This window comes from Rattus rattus, chromosome 6, assembly GCF_011064425.1.
Source record: "Rattus rattus isolate New Zealand chromosome 6, Rrattus_CSIRO_v1, whole genome shotgun sequence".
Taxonomy (NCBI): domain Eukaryota; kingdom Metazoa; phylum Chordata; class Mammalia; order Rodentia; family Muridae; genus Rattus; species Rattus rattus.
Window position 1 is genome coordinate 91,807,926 of NC_046159.1, and position 15,030 is coordinate 91,822,955.

Here is a 15,030-nt window from a genome sequence, read left to right on the forward strand (position 1 = left end):
GGAGCTCAAGGTCATTCTAGGCTGGCCTGCGTGAAACCATGTGTGTTTGTGTGTGTGTGTACACATGTATGCATGTATATGTATGTATAGGTTTTGGCACTGAATAAGATGATATTTAATGATCTATTGCACCTTTTGTGGCATGAAAATACATGATTTTCATTGATTTGAAAATTACAGGTACTGTGGCTTATTACACTCATGATTAAAGGTTGTGTTGAATTTTATACTCAGGAGGTTGGGAAAAAATTCAAGTCTCTCTCCTTTCTCTGCTCCCAAGTTCTCTAATGAGCCTCTTGGCTGTGGTCTCGGAACAAAAACATCTGGAAAGGCTTTGTTTGTGCTCTGGGAGGCTTAAGTTGAGGAAAGGAGGCTTGAATGCTAAACTTAGTCATCAAAATAAATGTATTTTATGTGTCTGTTTTAGTGCTTTATAAAATACCAGTCACTTAACAATTCTGGGTCCAAGTGTCTCAGCAGGGCACACCTTGGGGTCATTTCGCCTTTTCTGTGGGCTACATTTCCTCAATACATTTTGGTGTACAGTTAAATTAAAATTCATATTTTAAGCATTTTCTAAGCTTCTGTGTTGCTATTGGTGTGTGTTGCTTTTGTATGTTTTGTTCCTTAAAATGTTTTAATTCTTCTGCAGGATTCGGAAACTTCAGATACGAAATATCCCACCCCACTTACAATGGGAGGTAAGAGCTTCTACGTTAAGGTCTTAGTGTCGGGCGGAGCCTAGTGTTTTGTTTTTCTAAAGATTTTTCTCCTTCCTTCATCTCTCAGGTATCCTAGAACCCAATTCTTCTCTCTAATGGCTGTGGTATGGGCTTTTCTTTGTAGGATTAAATCCCTTAAAAATCTGTTCTTTGAAATCTTTTTTAAAATGCCCAACAATTAGTAGTAATTGTTATCTTTCTGATCCAGCTCCATCTGGACAGCATCTTGTTGATCTGAGTTGCCCATTAGAATTAAATATGGCACTCCTTCCTTGGCAGAATTTTAAAAGACACATACGTACTACTCAATGCTTTATTTTAAAATGTGGGTTTTTTTGTTTGTTTGGTTTTTTTTTTTTTTTTTTTTTGTTGCTTAGATGATGGTCCTTCAGTGATTGTATATCAACAAAACTGTATAGCACAATTTACTAGCCTGTGTCAGCAGTGTCCACAGCATCATGACAGTGTCATGGTGAGAACTTGAGAATTTGAAGAGGTCAAAGTAAATGTTAACTCTTCCAGACCATGAACTCTGAAAATTAAAAAAAAAAACCCAAAAAACCTCACTATTGTGGTTATTGCATGTGTCTGTATCCTTACTTGAGGTCCAGGCCCACTTTCAGGAGTTGGTTTTGTCCTCCCAACCTGTAGGACCCAGGGATTGAACTCAGGTCCTTGGGTTTGACTGCAGTAGCACCCTTACCACTTGAGCCGTCTTGCTGGCTCCCCTGAAAGGTTTTAAAACTTGCCGTGAAGCCTGGTGAGGGAACTGCTCAGCGTTTGTATCATTAGAACATAAACACCCAGAGAGACTTTGTTTTGTGGTTTTAGATTAGGTTTCCAAATGATTTTGCTGTGTCATTAAACTGGAGCCCTTTGTAAAATGCAAAGCATGATTTCAAGGTTTCCTTGAGAGTGAGCTGAGGGAAGTTGTGAATTTTGATTCCTCGAGGTCCCTGCTTAGAATCAAACCATTTGTGCTTAGAACATCTCACCCACTGCTGGTCCCACAGCTGCTACATTCTGGTCTGGGAAGGATGGTTAGTTCCTTAGTATGTTCTGAATGTTTTTGTTATATATAAAAACACACATTGTAGGTTGAGTGTGGCTTCAGAGATTACATTATATGCATTTCCCTGTTTTGGAGTAATATTTGTTTAGGAAATTCATTAGCTTGATGGGTGGGTCTCAAACAGTGTGAGAGCATCAAAATCATAAATTTGCGCCTTGGTTAAGATGGGCCACATTAAACTTGGTTTAACCAGACACTGTTCAGGAATCATGTCTAGTGTGATGCAGCTTTAGTGAGATAGTCAGTTACAGCAGCCAAAGATAGGCACGTGAGTGGTTAATGTCACGTAGGATCTGCTGGAGCTAGGCAGAGTCTTCATTCATGACATTTTCTTTCTCGGATTTTCCCCTTGTTCTGAGTAAAATCTAATCAGTAAGACAAACCTTTATTTGCCCTAATTTTTTCATAATTAATTTTCTCTTCTCTCCCTCCCTCGCTCCCTTTCCTTTCCCCTTCTTTGACAAGATCTTGCTATGTAGTTTAGACTGGCTTTAAAATTAGGACCCTCAGCCTTTCGAGTGCTAGGATTCCAGGCATGTGCCATCACTCCTGGTCCGACAGTCTTTAAAGGGGCAAGGGAGATTGATTACGTGAGAATGGGGAAGAGGATTAGAACTTGAATTTGGAGTTTTTTCAGCTGTGATTCCCCCCCCCTTTTTTTTTGACATTAATTAACAACAATCCTGCTGACCTCAACCTCTTGAGTCCTGGAATTATAGGCATGTGTGAACATGTATGACTGAAGCCAGGTTGAGTCAGGGCTTGTTTTAGGGGTAGGCTGGGTGGACGGTCCCTGTCCCTGAGGACTTGCAGAGCGCCTTTCCCTCCATCCCTTCCCTGAAGGGTCACTTTGTACTCTATCTGTGCACTCTGGGCATGTGGCTGTCTCGGGCCAAACCCTCACTGTGGGCCGTGATAATTGCGCTCTTACAGTCCAGATTCCATTCTAATGGAGGGCTTAGAGTTTGATTCCACTGATTAATGTTAGGACTGCAGAGAGTGACACAGCCAGACATGTGACCCATGGTCAGATGAAGGAAATGCATTGCACAGACAACATGCTCCTGCCTTAAAAAGAGGTTTGATTACATTCTGTTTTAAGTAGATTTTGCAAGAAATAGGATGCTGGGATACAAGTTAAATAATAACGAGCCTGTCCTATGAGGCATCTTATGGCGTAAGCAAGACTGGTTAGACAGTCAAGAGGTAGACGGCATCTAGGCCATGGCTTGTGCATGTGCCCGTAGTGAGCCATGAGCAGTGTGTAAGCTCAGTGGACAGTGTGCCCAAAGCATGGCAGCCTGTAGGGAGACTTAAATTGTAGCCTAGCACCATGACTTTATCTCTGAACAGGGTTTTTACATATGTACGTGCGTACATACATACATGTATGTGCACGTACACACCGTGACATGCGCATGACGTGGGAACCAGTTCTCTCCTTCTACCGTTTAGTTCTAGGAACTTGACTCAGGCTGTCACCTTGGCAGCAAGTGCCTTTACCCACTGAGCCATCTCTGAACATACTTCAAAGTATCTGAGATGCATATTTCCAGAGATGATGATAGCAGCCCCCACTTATTTATATGCCTGTAATCTCAGCACTTGGGCAGAGGCAGGTGGGTCTCTGAGTTTGAGGTCAGCTACATAGAGAAATCCTGTCTCAGTAAAACAAAACAACAACAACAAGACTCACACTTACTCTGGCCATAAAACAGTGCTTGGTCTATATGAACATCTAGTACATTAGTGTGTGATAGGACAAACTGAGCACCTCCCAACCTTGAATCAGTGCTTCATGTGTCCATCAGGTCCAGCTGATCTCACAGCACACACAGTAGGCCTTCACCAGGGGATTGATCACTTGAGATCTCAAGAGGTTAAAGAGCGAAAGGGGTAGAAGTAGCTATGACTGAAGGGAACAACAGACATTCTGATCCCTAGAATATGAGCCAGAGTAGCTGAGACTCGGTTCTCTGAGCTGTGCAAGCTCACGCTGGAGCTTGTGAGTCTTGTTCTTGGAGCCTACAGCCATAAACGGCTGGAGCCAATTGCTGAATTGTGGATGAGCAGCGGACCAGAATGAGCTCCTCCTACAGTCTCTATCTGCCCCGCCCCCAGCCTCCCACTGCCACGCCCCCAGCCTCCCACTGCCCCGCCCACAGCCTCCTCCTGCCGCACTCCCATCCTCCCACTGACCGACCCATATCCTCCCACTGCCCAGTTCCTTCTGTGGCAGGAATATACAGGGAACAGATGGGAAGAGAGATGATTTGAGTTCCCAGAGTCTCAAATTAAAAGTCGATTTGGGATTGAGAACTTATTCTGCTGATGATCTGCCCTGGAAACAGGAAAGTGGCAGCCTCCATTCTACTACCACCCACCTTGTGAGCTGTTTTCCGTGAGGTCTGACTTCTCCACAGGATCGGAGCAGGACAGAAACGCCTCAGCCCCAGCGCTTCGTGCTGGTCTGTAGGTGGTCCCCTGCGTTCTTAGATTTCCCCGCCATCCTGCTTAACTCTTGTCAACTTTCTCATCCCAGAAATGAGAAACACAGTCCTCCCAGGTCCTTTGGGTTTATCCATCCTTTCAGGCTGTGGGGCTTCTAGTGATTTAGCTTTTAACGTTGGTAAAGCATTGTGAACACCAGGGTAAGGAGCTTTTGTGTCTGTGGCAGATAAGATTACGAGGAGACCTAACTTTCTGGAGGACCTGGTGCTGGAAAGCTAGAAAAGCTTATCCCCTCCCCAACACCCCATAGGTAGGGTGCACACAGGAAATAGAATCGTCTTGTTCATCCTTCACCTCCTAAGTGCCTTGAGGACTGAGCACACACCCCTCTTAGACAGGCAGGCACTGAAGCATCATACTTTCATTCTTTCCTTCACTGTGTGCTTTCTCAAGGTGACTCCACCGTTAGATTTAAGGAAGGCACATGTGAGATTAATGTCAATGTCTTAGGAAAGAACTTCTATGCAAGAACTTCTGATTGTCTGTTTATTGCTTTCTGATGAGAAAAATCAGAGTCCTAGTAGCATTCATGGACTGCAGAAGGAAAACCCTACGAAGACCCATAACCACTCGGAAATGGTGGTCTTAGAATAAAGAGCAACTTTAGATCTTCAGTGAGGAAGCAGAGGGAAGTGTCTCCAGACTGAGCTGCAGGCCGGAGCCACGGTTAGTCATTGCGATTATAAGGCTCCCCTTGCTGATGACTGAGATGACCAAAGGCAGATAGGTGGTTTGACAAACACTTAAGAGAATGCGTACTTTATTTATTACATTTCTCGACTTGAATGACGTAGTTTTTATTCATGTGTATGTGGAATGTGTGCTCATGTGATGGGTGGATGTTGGAGGCAACTTGCAGGGAGTCTGTTCTCTCACTGTGCCAGGCTTGGCAGCCGACACCGTTACCTACTGACCTACCTGTCTTACTGACCTGAGGATGCATACTTTAAAGTCATAATCTCGCTTATAAAATAAAACAGAACCCACAGTGTCTTTTTTTTTGGTTCTTTTTTTTCGGAGCTGGGGACCGAACCCAGGGCTTTGCGCTTCCTAGGCAAGTGCTCTACCACTGAGCTAAATCCCCAACCCCCCACAGTGTCTTTTTAGCTTTACCTCAAAACTCAGACTTCTGATCCTGGGACTTAGTTGATTGGGAGGACAATTTATCTTAGGAAGAAGTTCTGAAGACGCCATCTTTTCCTGGTTGTTGTCTGGTGTGGCTCAGGACGTGGGAACTTTCCTGGCTGAGCCGTGGGGGACAGTGGGGGCTCTTCATAAATTGAGGGTCCTCAGATTATCCAGGCTCTGACATGCCAGTCGGCCAGCCTTGCTGTTTGGTGTAGAAACCATGTAACCAGTGCACAAAAATAAGAAGCTGGAGGGGCCAGGCGGAAACTGAAACATAAAATACTGTTGTTAGAGACAACATGTAGGAATCTTTAATGGGGTGCCCCATCTGTAGGGCCCCATGAATGCCCTAATAAAATGTCTTATTTAGCATTTCTGCTTGGCCCCTTATCTCTGGGCCAGGGGCCTGGAAGCCACACTTTGTCCTGGTGGTTGCTGTTTACTCTTGCACAGTCGGCTCCAGCTCTCACTGGCCAACAGGAAGCTTCCCTGGGAAAGGCAGCAGAGCCTCCCTCAGTTACTCTCTACTGGTCCTGCCCGCTCGACACACTAGAAAGATATTCTCGTTTAGTCAAATCAAAAGAAGACAGCTAGGCAGGAGAAGGCCTAGCTCTTCTGTCAGTGACTCGGTTAACACCAGAGACCCCACCCTCCCAGCTAGTGACCTAGAAGATAGGTGCTACCTGGTTATTCAGCGAAGCCTACCATATTTACTACAGAAGGCCCATTGCCAGCTTGTGAATGTGAGCTGAAACTTGGAAGACTTGGAGACTGGTGGGCTGGTGGGAGGAGGCCAGCAGGAGGCTAGGATGTCCTTGATGGCTGGAGCCACCATCCTTCTGTCCACAGGGTGATCGTGGCACTGTGGTCGGATACCACTTGGTCTGTGATGGATTTTGAAATTAATGCTTAAGGGGATGGACATGACTCAGCAGTTAAGAGCACTTACTGCTCTTGCAGAGGACCCAGGTTCAGTTCCAGTCACCCCTAGAATGGCTCACAACTCAAAGGACCTTGGAGTCTGCACAAGACACACCCCAAGACCAAGTTCTCAGCACAAAGGAGATTTATGTGTCCCAGAGGGACAAAGATAGGAGATGAGGAAGTGGGAGAAAGGGAAAAGGGATATTCGCCCCAGAGGGATAAAAGACTTCCTCTGGATAAATAGCAGACAGACATGGCCTTAGGCAAATGGCAGGTTATAAAGGTAAAAGGAGAACACACACTCTGAGTAGTCAGTCAGCCTCAGTAGGAGGAAGTGGCCAAGTAAGGGACTGGACCTTGGGGGCTGGCTGTACTCTTAACAGCTTTAGCAAGGGAAGAAGGAATGGGGGAAGGGCAAGGTTTGCCATGCTCAGGCTGACTAGACTATAACTCTAGTTCTGTAGTGCTCCATGCCTCTCTGACTTCGGTGGGCTCCTACAAGCACATGCACACGGTACATATACATACATTCAGGCGCATACACTTACAGTGAATAAGTGTTTTTTAAAGGAAATTAGTGCTGAATGGAAACTGAGTGAGACAGGAGTAAAAAGCCTTCGCATAGCTAACAACAGCAAGCTTTTTGGCGCAGTCACACGGAGCAGTGTGTTAAAGCAGAGTGGATCGCGACCACAGTGGGCAAGAGGTCATGGGAGTCGTTGACGTTGAACATCACAACTGACTGTTTAAAGATCTCCTTGTCCAGGACTTGGTTAGAATTGTGAGTGAAGGAGATCCAGATGAGCCAGGGTCCTGTGTGAGTGGTTGTCTTACAGTGCCCTGTCTTTGACCACTTGCCCAGTAAATACCCATCTGTGTGCTAGGTACCAGATGGGCCCCGTGTCTTCACTTAAGAGGAGACGCCCGAGGCATGGGATTCCAAGTTAACCATTTGCTAGGCTTTGAGCTGGAGAGGGCTGGAGTCTCTGCATGTCACTGACGGAAAACCAAGTCTTTTCTCTTAGTAGTTGTTTGCCCACTTGGTCATTTATGTCCAGAAGCCGGACATAGTGGCTTATACCTGTAGTCTCCATACCTGGGAGGCTGAGGCAGAGGACTTCTGTGAGTTTGAGACCAGCCTGGGCTACTTAACTGAGTTCCAGGCTAGCTTGCGCTGCAGAATAAAACCTACTTGTGACTTCTCTGGGCACTAGGCATGTACCTGGAGCACAGGCACGCATGTAGGCAGAACACATACCCACACACATGAAACAAAAGCTTAAAAACAAGAAGCACGGAGTTGGGGATTTAGCTCAGTGGTAGAGCGCTTGCAAGGCCCTGGGTTCAGTCCCCAGCTCCGGGGGGGGGGGGAACAAAACAAAAACAAGAAGCACTTCCTTGAAAATTGGGTAGGGGACCTGACAGAAAAAGCACCCTCCAAGGTCTGGGGGAGATCTGTCATTTTGAGTGGCGAATGATCTTAGAGGAGTTGGGGCTGTTACTGGGAAATTCTTATTTAGAGAACTGTGAAGGTTGCATTGTCTATGAGTGGCCGCTCTGGGATGGTCAGTCTCTAACATCATTAGAAGTAATTTGGCCTTTGGTGTGTCTGTGTAGGGGTGGATTGCAGTCCCCATGGCTGGTACGTTATCCGCAGGAATTTACGTGCCATTTTTCCAGAGCCCTATGATGCTTTGCTGTTTGTTCTGCTGCTACTTTGAGATGTCACGTTACAACTTCATAACTTATTTATTATGAGAAATATCACATATAAAAGTAGACTGATAGAGTGAAACTCACCATTACCAACGTGTGGTTGGCTGGTTTTGGTATGTGTGCACACATGCACCCTTTCCCCTGTCTACGTTAGTTTGAAACAAACTTTTTACATCGTGGCATTGTTAGGTATTTCAGTTTGTGTCTCCAAAAGACATGGTCTCTATCTTGGATCACCTGGGCTTCCATACTATAGACCTAAACAGGAACTTCCTGCCTCAGCCTCATCCTTCTGGAATCTGGAAGCCCTAGGGCCAAGGTGCCTGAAGGTTTGTCATTTCCTGGGGTTGTGAGTGAGGGAAGGAGCACTTTGTGGTAGTTCTTAGCTTGTAGCAACAAAACTCCCTTTCTCATTGTGTTCTGACTCCAGACCCCCCTTTTATAAAAAGGCAGTCAGTCTGGGTCTGTCAGACCTCACTGTAACACCTCTGTGAAGGCTCTTGAGGTAAGGCCACATTCTGAAAATTGGAATTAGGATGCATTCATACAGAGTTTTGATGGGTAGAATATATCATTGAATCCAGAAAAGTCTTTTTAAACTTAAGGTCTAACTCATGATAAGGCTAGCAATATGGCTCAGCAGGAAAAGGCTCCTGTTGCCAAACCTGACAACCTAAGTTCAACCCCCAGCTCCCAATCTGTGGAAGGAGGGAACTGACTACATTTGAAGTCACCCTCTGGTCTTCACGAATACTTCATGGCATGTGACTGCCCATGTGACACACACACATGCATGCCCGAGAAAACACACACACACACACACACACACACACGAGCAAACACATAAGCAAATATATAAGTAAAGAACTGAAAGGTTCATGTTGAACTCGATGCATCAATGTTTCCTAGACTTTCTTTAAAAGTTGATTATTTTAGTTAATCCACTTCCTTCCTTTGTGGCTACATTTTCTTTTCCGGTATATTTGTGGAAGTTGGTTTACACTGTAGAGTTCCACATTCTTTCTTTGCTGAATATGTCCATGTGTGGTTACTTAACATGTCCCTGTGACCGATGTGGAACTTGGATTAGATACAGTGTCTGTGTGCATAACGATAAGCCCGTGGGTTTAAGGCTCTGGGTTTCAGGTTGGAGTCATTGTTTTCAGTGTTTACATTCTGAGATGAATGTGGTAGCTTCTTGAAACCAGTGCTGTTCTTATGCCACCTCAGCACTTAGTACCTTACTTCACTTTGTAGCACAAAGCCCCAGGTTTATTTGAGAGTTTCCTGGTCTTAAGGGGTCTTGATAATGTATAGTGTTCATAGTGAGGCCGTTCCCCTCTTGGGACCAAGTCACCAGCCTTCCCAGGATTGTGTGACATTTATGTCCTCGTTCCTGTAGGCTTAGTCATGCTCTTTGTTTTCTCCCTCTGTGTCACTGTGCTCTCCTGTCTGAGGGTTTATACTGACATCGCATGTCCTCCCTCAGTTCTGGGGATGCAGCTCAGGCCCTCTGCTCGCTAGGCAAGCACTCTAATACTGAGCACTACCTGAATTTTTATTTTATTTATTTATTGGTTGATTTATTATTTTACTTCTTGGCCTTTTGGCTAAGATCAAATTTGTTTGTTTGTTTGTTTGAAACAGGAGTTCTCTGTATAGCTCTGGATGTCTTAGAATTTGCTCTGTAGATCAGGTTGACCTCCAACTCATAGCAATCCTGCTTCTGCCTTCATAGTGCTGGGATCAAAGGTGTGCACCACCACTCCCCATCGCACACTGATTTTTTTTTTTTATTGGATTTCTGTGTGTGTGGGTAGGTCCTATGCATCTGTAGAGGCCAGAGAGCACATTATAGCATTTGTTGTTCTTCTTCCCTGTGGGTCCCATGACTCTGCTTCACCCTGGGTGAAGTGTTGGTAAGAATTCTTTGACTTCCTCTTTCCTTACCTGCCATGGTTATTGGACATTAAACTTGGAGCCTGGTGCTTGCTAGACAAGTGTCGTATCACTGAGCTATGTTCCCAATCCTGGTGATAGTCTCTGCAAAGATTGGCTTGCTTTATGAAGTTAATAAATAGAGCAGCATTTTTGTAGCATTCTTTTAGGCCTGTACAATTCTATGGGATCTGTATGGTGCCTCTTAATCCTCACACCATTCATTTCAATGTCTTAAATCTGTCAGTCCTGCTAGAGGTTTTTAAGATTGTTTTATGTGTGGGAGTGTTTGCCTATGCATTTGTGTGTGTACTATGTGTATTCTTAGTGCCTAACAGAGATTCAGAAGAATGTGTTGAATCCTTTAGAATGATTGTGAGCTGCCATGTTGGTGCTGGGAACCGAACTCAGGTCCTCTTGCATGAGCAGCAAATGCTCTCTATCCCTGTTTGACCCCCTTCCTTACTTGCTCACTTAAAGAAAAGAAAACAGTACTTGGTTTCATTGATTTTACTGTTGTGGAAACAATTTATTACATTTTTATTTATTTTGTGTATATTGGGGGTATTGGCATGGTCATGCCAGGGCAAACCTGTGGGGTTAGAGGACATATTTCAGGTGTGTGTTAGTTCTCTCTACCACATGGGTCCCAGGGATTGAACGCAGGTTGTCAGATTTAGTCGTCTTTACCTGCTGAGGTATGATGCCTTTACCACCTTACCTGGGTTCTCTATAAGAACATTAAGTGTTCTTAATCACTGAGCGCTTTGTTTCCTTCCTTCCTTCCTTCCTTCCTTCCTTCCTTCCTTCCTTCCTTCCTTCCTTCTTCCTTTTCTTCCTTTCCTCCCTCTCTTCCTTTCCTTTCTTTCTTTTTTCTTTTTTTTAAGCTTTATTTATTTTATTTACATGAGTACACTGTAGCTGTCTTCAGACACACCAGAAGAGGGCACCAGATCCCATTACAGATGGTTGTGAGCCATGTGGTTGCTGGGAATTGAACTCAGGACCTCTGGAAGAGCAGTCAGTGTTCTTAACCACTGAGCCATCTCTCCAGCCCCCTGAGCTGTTTCTTTTGCTCCTGATTTTACTCTTTTAAAAATATATAGTTTTTTACTTTTAAATTATTGGAAATATTCTTGTTCTCTCCTATTCATGACTTACAGTTTGATTTTTAGGCTGTGTTTTTTCCTTTGGCTTTCATTAATTAGTTATGATATACTAAGAGATGGGTTTGGAGGAATGCTGTGTCTTTGCTCGTCCTTACCCCTCATTGCTGCGTGTTCTTTTTCTGCAGACACCTCCATCTTTCTTTCTTCACACTGATGCTGCAACGCCACCCTTCTGATTTTTCCCACAGGGTTTTGAGCCTTTCATTTTGTTCAGTGTCTTCTCTGTGAGTTGTTCAGAGTAATTACATTTGGTCCGTGTGTGTGTGTGTGTGTGTGTGTGTGTGTGTGTGTGTGTGTGTATCTGCAGCCTACTGGGAACTCATCTAGTACCTTTATTAATGTCTCTTATTTCTTATTCTTTTAAAGAATGTTCACCCTTTGTGGAACATTTTTATAGTAAACATCTCTAAAATCTGTCAAGTAACTTTAAATCTGTGTCAGTCTGACTTTTCTGTATGAACTGATTTTCCTGGCTTTCATATGCTAAGTGATTTTGGGGTTATATTTTGGATATCTTAAATATTTTGAGAGTCTGCATGTGTGTTGTTTAAATCCTATGGAGAAGGCTGATGATAATCTTGTGGGGTGTCCTCCTCTTAGCTGGATTCATATTGCAAGTTGGAACCAGTCTTAGGCTTAGGGTTCCAGTTTCTGTTGTCTTCAGAGTTTGGGGGTCTGTCTGATTTGAGTACAATCCACTTGTAGTCAGTCCTAGACCTAAGCGGTGATCTAGTCATGGCTGAGTGAGTGCTCACAGTCTAGAGTATGCTGCTGAGCTCAGATTGAGCAAGGGGCTCTGGCTGGGGTAACCTGGGGTAACCTCGTGAGTTTCTAGTAACTTTTGAGCTCCCTGTATGTCCCCCTCATCGTGTTGGACTGTGCTGTGCCCTGGCCCTTTCCTAGCTAGAGAAGCTAGAGTCTTGAATCCCGGGCTCCTTGATTACACTTCCTATGTTGATTGGAGGGTTTAAATGATAGGACAGAGGAAATAGCATAGATTTCAACCCAACCTTTGGGACTGTAGCTCCGTCTTCTGTGGGAGGTTTGTGTGGCATCCTGTCCTCAGGCGAGGATGGCAAGGCTTCGCCATCCCTCTCCCCAGGTCTGAATTGTGGGGACACGTCAGAGGGCAAAGGATACGTGGCACACCTCAGACCCAATAGTACTCTCACCCTTGCACATCGCCAGTTGCTTATAGTATGGTACAGTTGAGATCTTATAGCTGTGTTCAGTGAGAGAAACAGTGGAGTAGACCAGCTTTTATTCCTTCTAAATTTCAAAGGGAATGAGTCCTTCATTTCTTAAGAATGCAACACTGTTGTCCATTGGCTCTAACGTTATCTCTTATAGATAACGTTTGGTTACAGTAAGGCCCAGTAGGTCTTTAGCTGACTTTTAAGATGTGAGTTAGGGCTGTCCACATACGTGATTCAGCACAAGAACCATGCGAGTCACATGTGCTGTTTGGATGTGTAAACCCTTTTGCTTGATTCTCTCATTTTTATTATTTCCACTTCTGATTTAATGAATAAAATAAAGTTAACTTGAGAAGAAAAGAATGGTCCCCAGGTAAGGACTTAGCACAGTTGTCTGTTGAGAATGGCCTGTTGAATTCTGTTTCTAAATTTAGCACCAGCATGCAGAAATGGAAGTATGCCTCAGTACCAAGGACATTTCTATCCTTTTCTTCTCTGCCTTGCTGAAGGGCCTGCTTTATCTCATGCAAATATGCTTTTGTCATATCTCCCTTGTGGGAACTTTACTTTTCATTGTCTTTACTGGATGTCAGTATGTGTGCTCTGATGGCTTCTCAGACTTCCTTTGTTATGGCTTCTGCATAATGGACGGAGATACTTAGTGTTGGTTGAACTGAGGAGGTGTTCTGTCCTTCCACAGTCCACAATCAACTGAGACCAAGGTTTCTGTGTTCATCTGCCTAGTGTTCTTTATAGCCACAGTCCCTTCCTAATCCGTATTATAAAAGTGTTCTGAAGGTGGAAGGCAGTGGTTGTAATGTAGGTGAGTGTGTGCAATGCCACTAACTGTACTAAAGTCTGTTATTGGAGGTGTACCACAGTGTCAGAACACGCAAAATAAAACACTGCAAGCAAGAAGTATTGGATATGAATGGCACCTAAAGACTGAAACTCTTAACAATGAAACAGTCAAATAGCAGAACACACAGAAAAGAGCCTGTTGTGGAGCGGTTTTGTGCTAACAGAAGGACGGCTTGTGGTCACCTCAGCTCACATAACTGATATGCTGCTTATATGGGCACCTGTGTGTGCATGACTCTGGAAGCCGGAGGATAGTCCCTGGGGTCATTGTTAAGGAATTGTTCAAAATGTACTTACCTTTTTTTTTTTTTTTTTAGAGACATGGATGACCTCTTATGAGCCTGAGACCCACCAATCATGGCTGGCCAGTGAACCCCAAATATCTCTACCAGTTTCCATCTTTCTAACACTGGGGTTATGAATGCGTGCCACTGGGTCCAAATTATCATGTATGGATCTAGAGGGCTTGAACCCCAAGTACCATGTGTAGTGGTTTCATGAGCTGCTCCCTACAGTCTCAGATATTGAATACTTGAGTTCTGTGGTGGTTCTGTTTGGGAGACATAGGAGAGAGGAATGGCTTGGTTGGAGGAAGCCTGTCACTAGAGCTGGGTTTTGAGAGATTGTTGGCTTGGCTGTCTCTGCCTTCTGCTTATATTTTGAGATGTAAGTCTCAGGTCTCAGCTTTCAGCTCTAGCTCTCATGTCTGTGGCATGCTGCCATGCTGCCATGCTGCCATGCTGCCATCTCTACAGTTATAGACCTTAACTCTCTGGAAACACGGGTCCAAAAGACCCTTCCTTGTATGTGATGCCTTGGTTATGTAAGTTGGTACCAGAGAGTGGATAGTCGTTGTAAAGATCCTGTTGTCCTCACCCCCACCCCACCCCCTTTATTTGAATGTGGAAGAAGATTTCAGAACTTTGGATCAGAGAAGCAGTCGAATGCTGGAAGCAGAGCTTAGCGAGCCAGTGCAGTAAGCCCCTGGCAGGCAGTAGTACTGAGAGGAGCACAGACAGGAGAAGCCCAGCTTGATTAAATAGGGGAGCAAGGACCTTAACAGCCATTCACGTGATGCTTTGACAAACAATCTGGCTGTTTTAGTTCAAGTTATAAGGCTAAATTTAAAAGTAATTGACTAGTTTCTTTGGCAGGAAATTTCAAGATAGCGTAAGATTGAGTCTGAGACTCAATCTAAGACTTGGTTGTTACTAGTAACTCACTCAGATCTTCAATGAAAAAGAGAAAATGAGGCCGAAAGAAAGAGCTACAGAATGGACAGCTTGGGGAGGAAAAGAACCCTGGCCAGCTTGTTGTTATAGCCAAGGCTCGTGCTAGAGGAGAGGCTGCCACTGCTAGAGGTTAGCAGGAGAGGTGTGACCTCCACTGGAGCAGTGGGAAGGGCGCCTCCAGGGAAGGCTCCCACCCAGCTAAGCTTCCAGTTTGCTTCACTACACACAAGCTGACGCTATGTGGTCATAGCCAGCCAGTGTCCATCCCAAGCTCACAGCCAAACTTGGCAGCAGCATCCATGCGGTGCTGGGTTTAGGTGCACAAAAGGTAGAGGAGATTGGGTTGTTGTGCATGAGGTCAGGACACTTGTGGCAGGGGGAGTCCCCTGTGTGAAGGCCCTGAGAGGGCAGGAGTTGGCTTTCTCTGACTCCTGCTTGCAGTTCAAGATGTTGGGCCTTAGCCCTGAGCCCTTATGGACTCTAACCCCTTGGAGAACACTAAGTGCAAATAAACCCACCAACAGAAAATTAGCTAATTCATCATGTAAAAACCTGTGTGGG

The 15,030-nt window shown here is 44.8% G+C and overlaps 1 protein-coding gene across 1 annotated transcript in view; it reads left to right on the top strand.

The window, feature by feature from the left end:
- The window catches only part of Igf2bp3 (insulin like growth factor 2 mRNA binding protein 3), a 130,767-nt gene that overhangs the window by 47,524 nt on the left and 68,213 nt on the right, over positions 1-15,030 (top strand). The window contains exon 3 of the mRNA XM_032906553.1: positions 653-701. Within this exon, the coding sequence (XP_032762444.1) occupies positions 653-701 (49 nt within the window). The remainder of the gene's footprint in view (positions 1-652; positions 702-15,030) is intronic.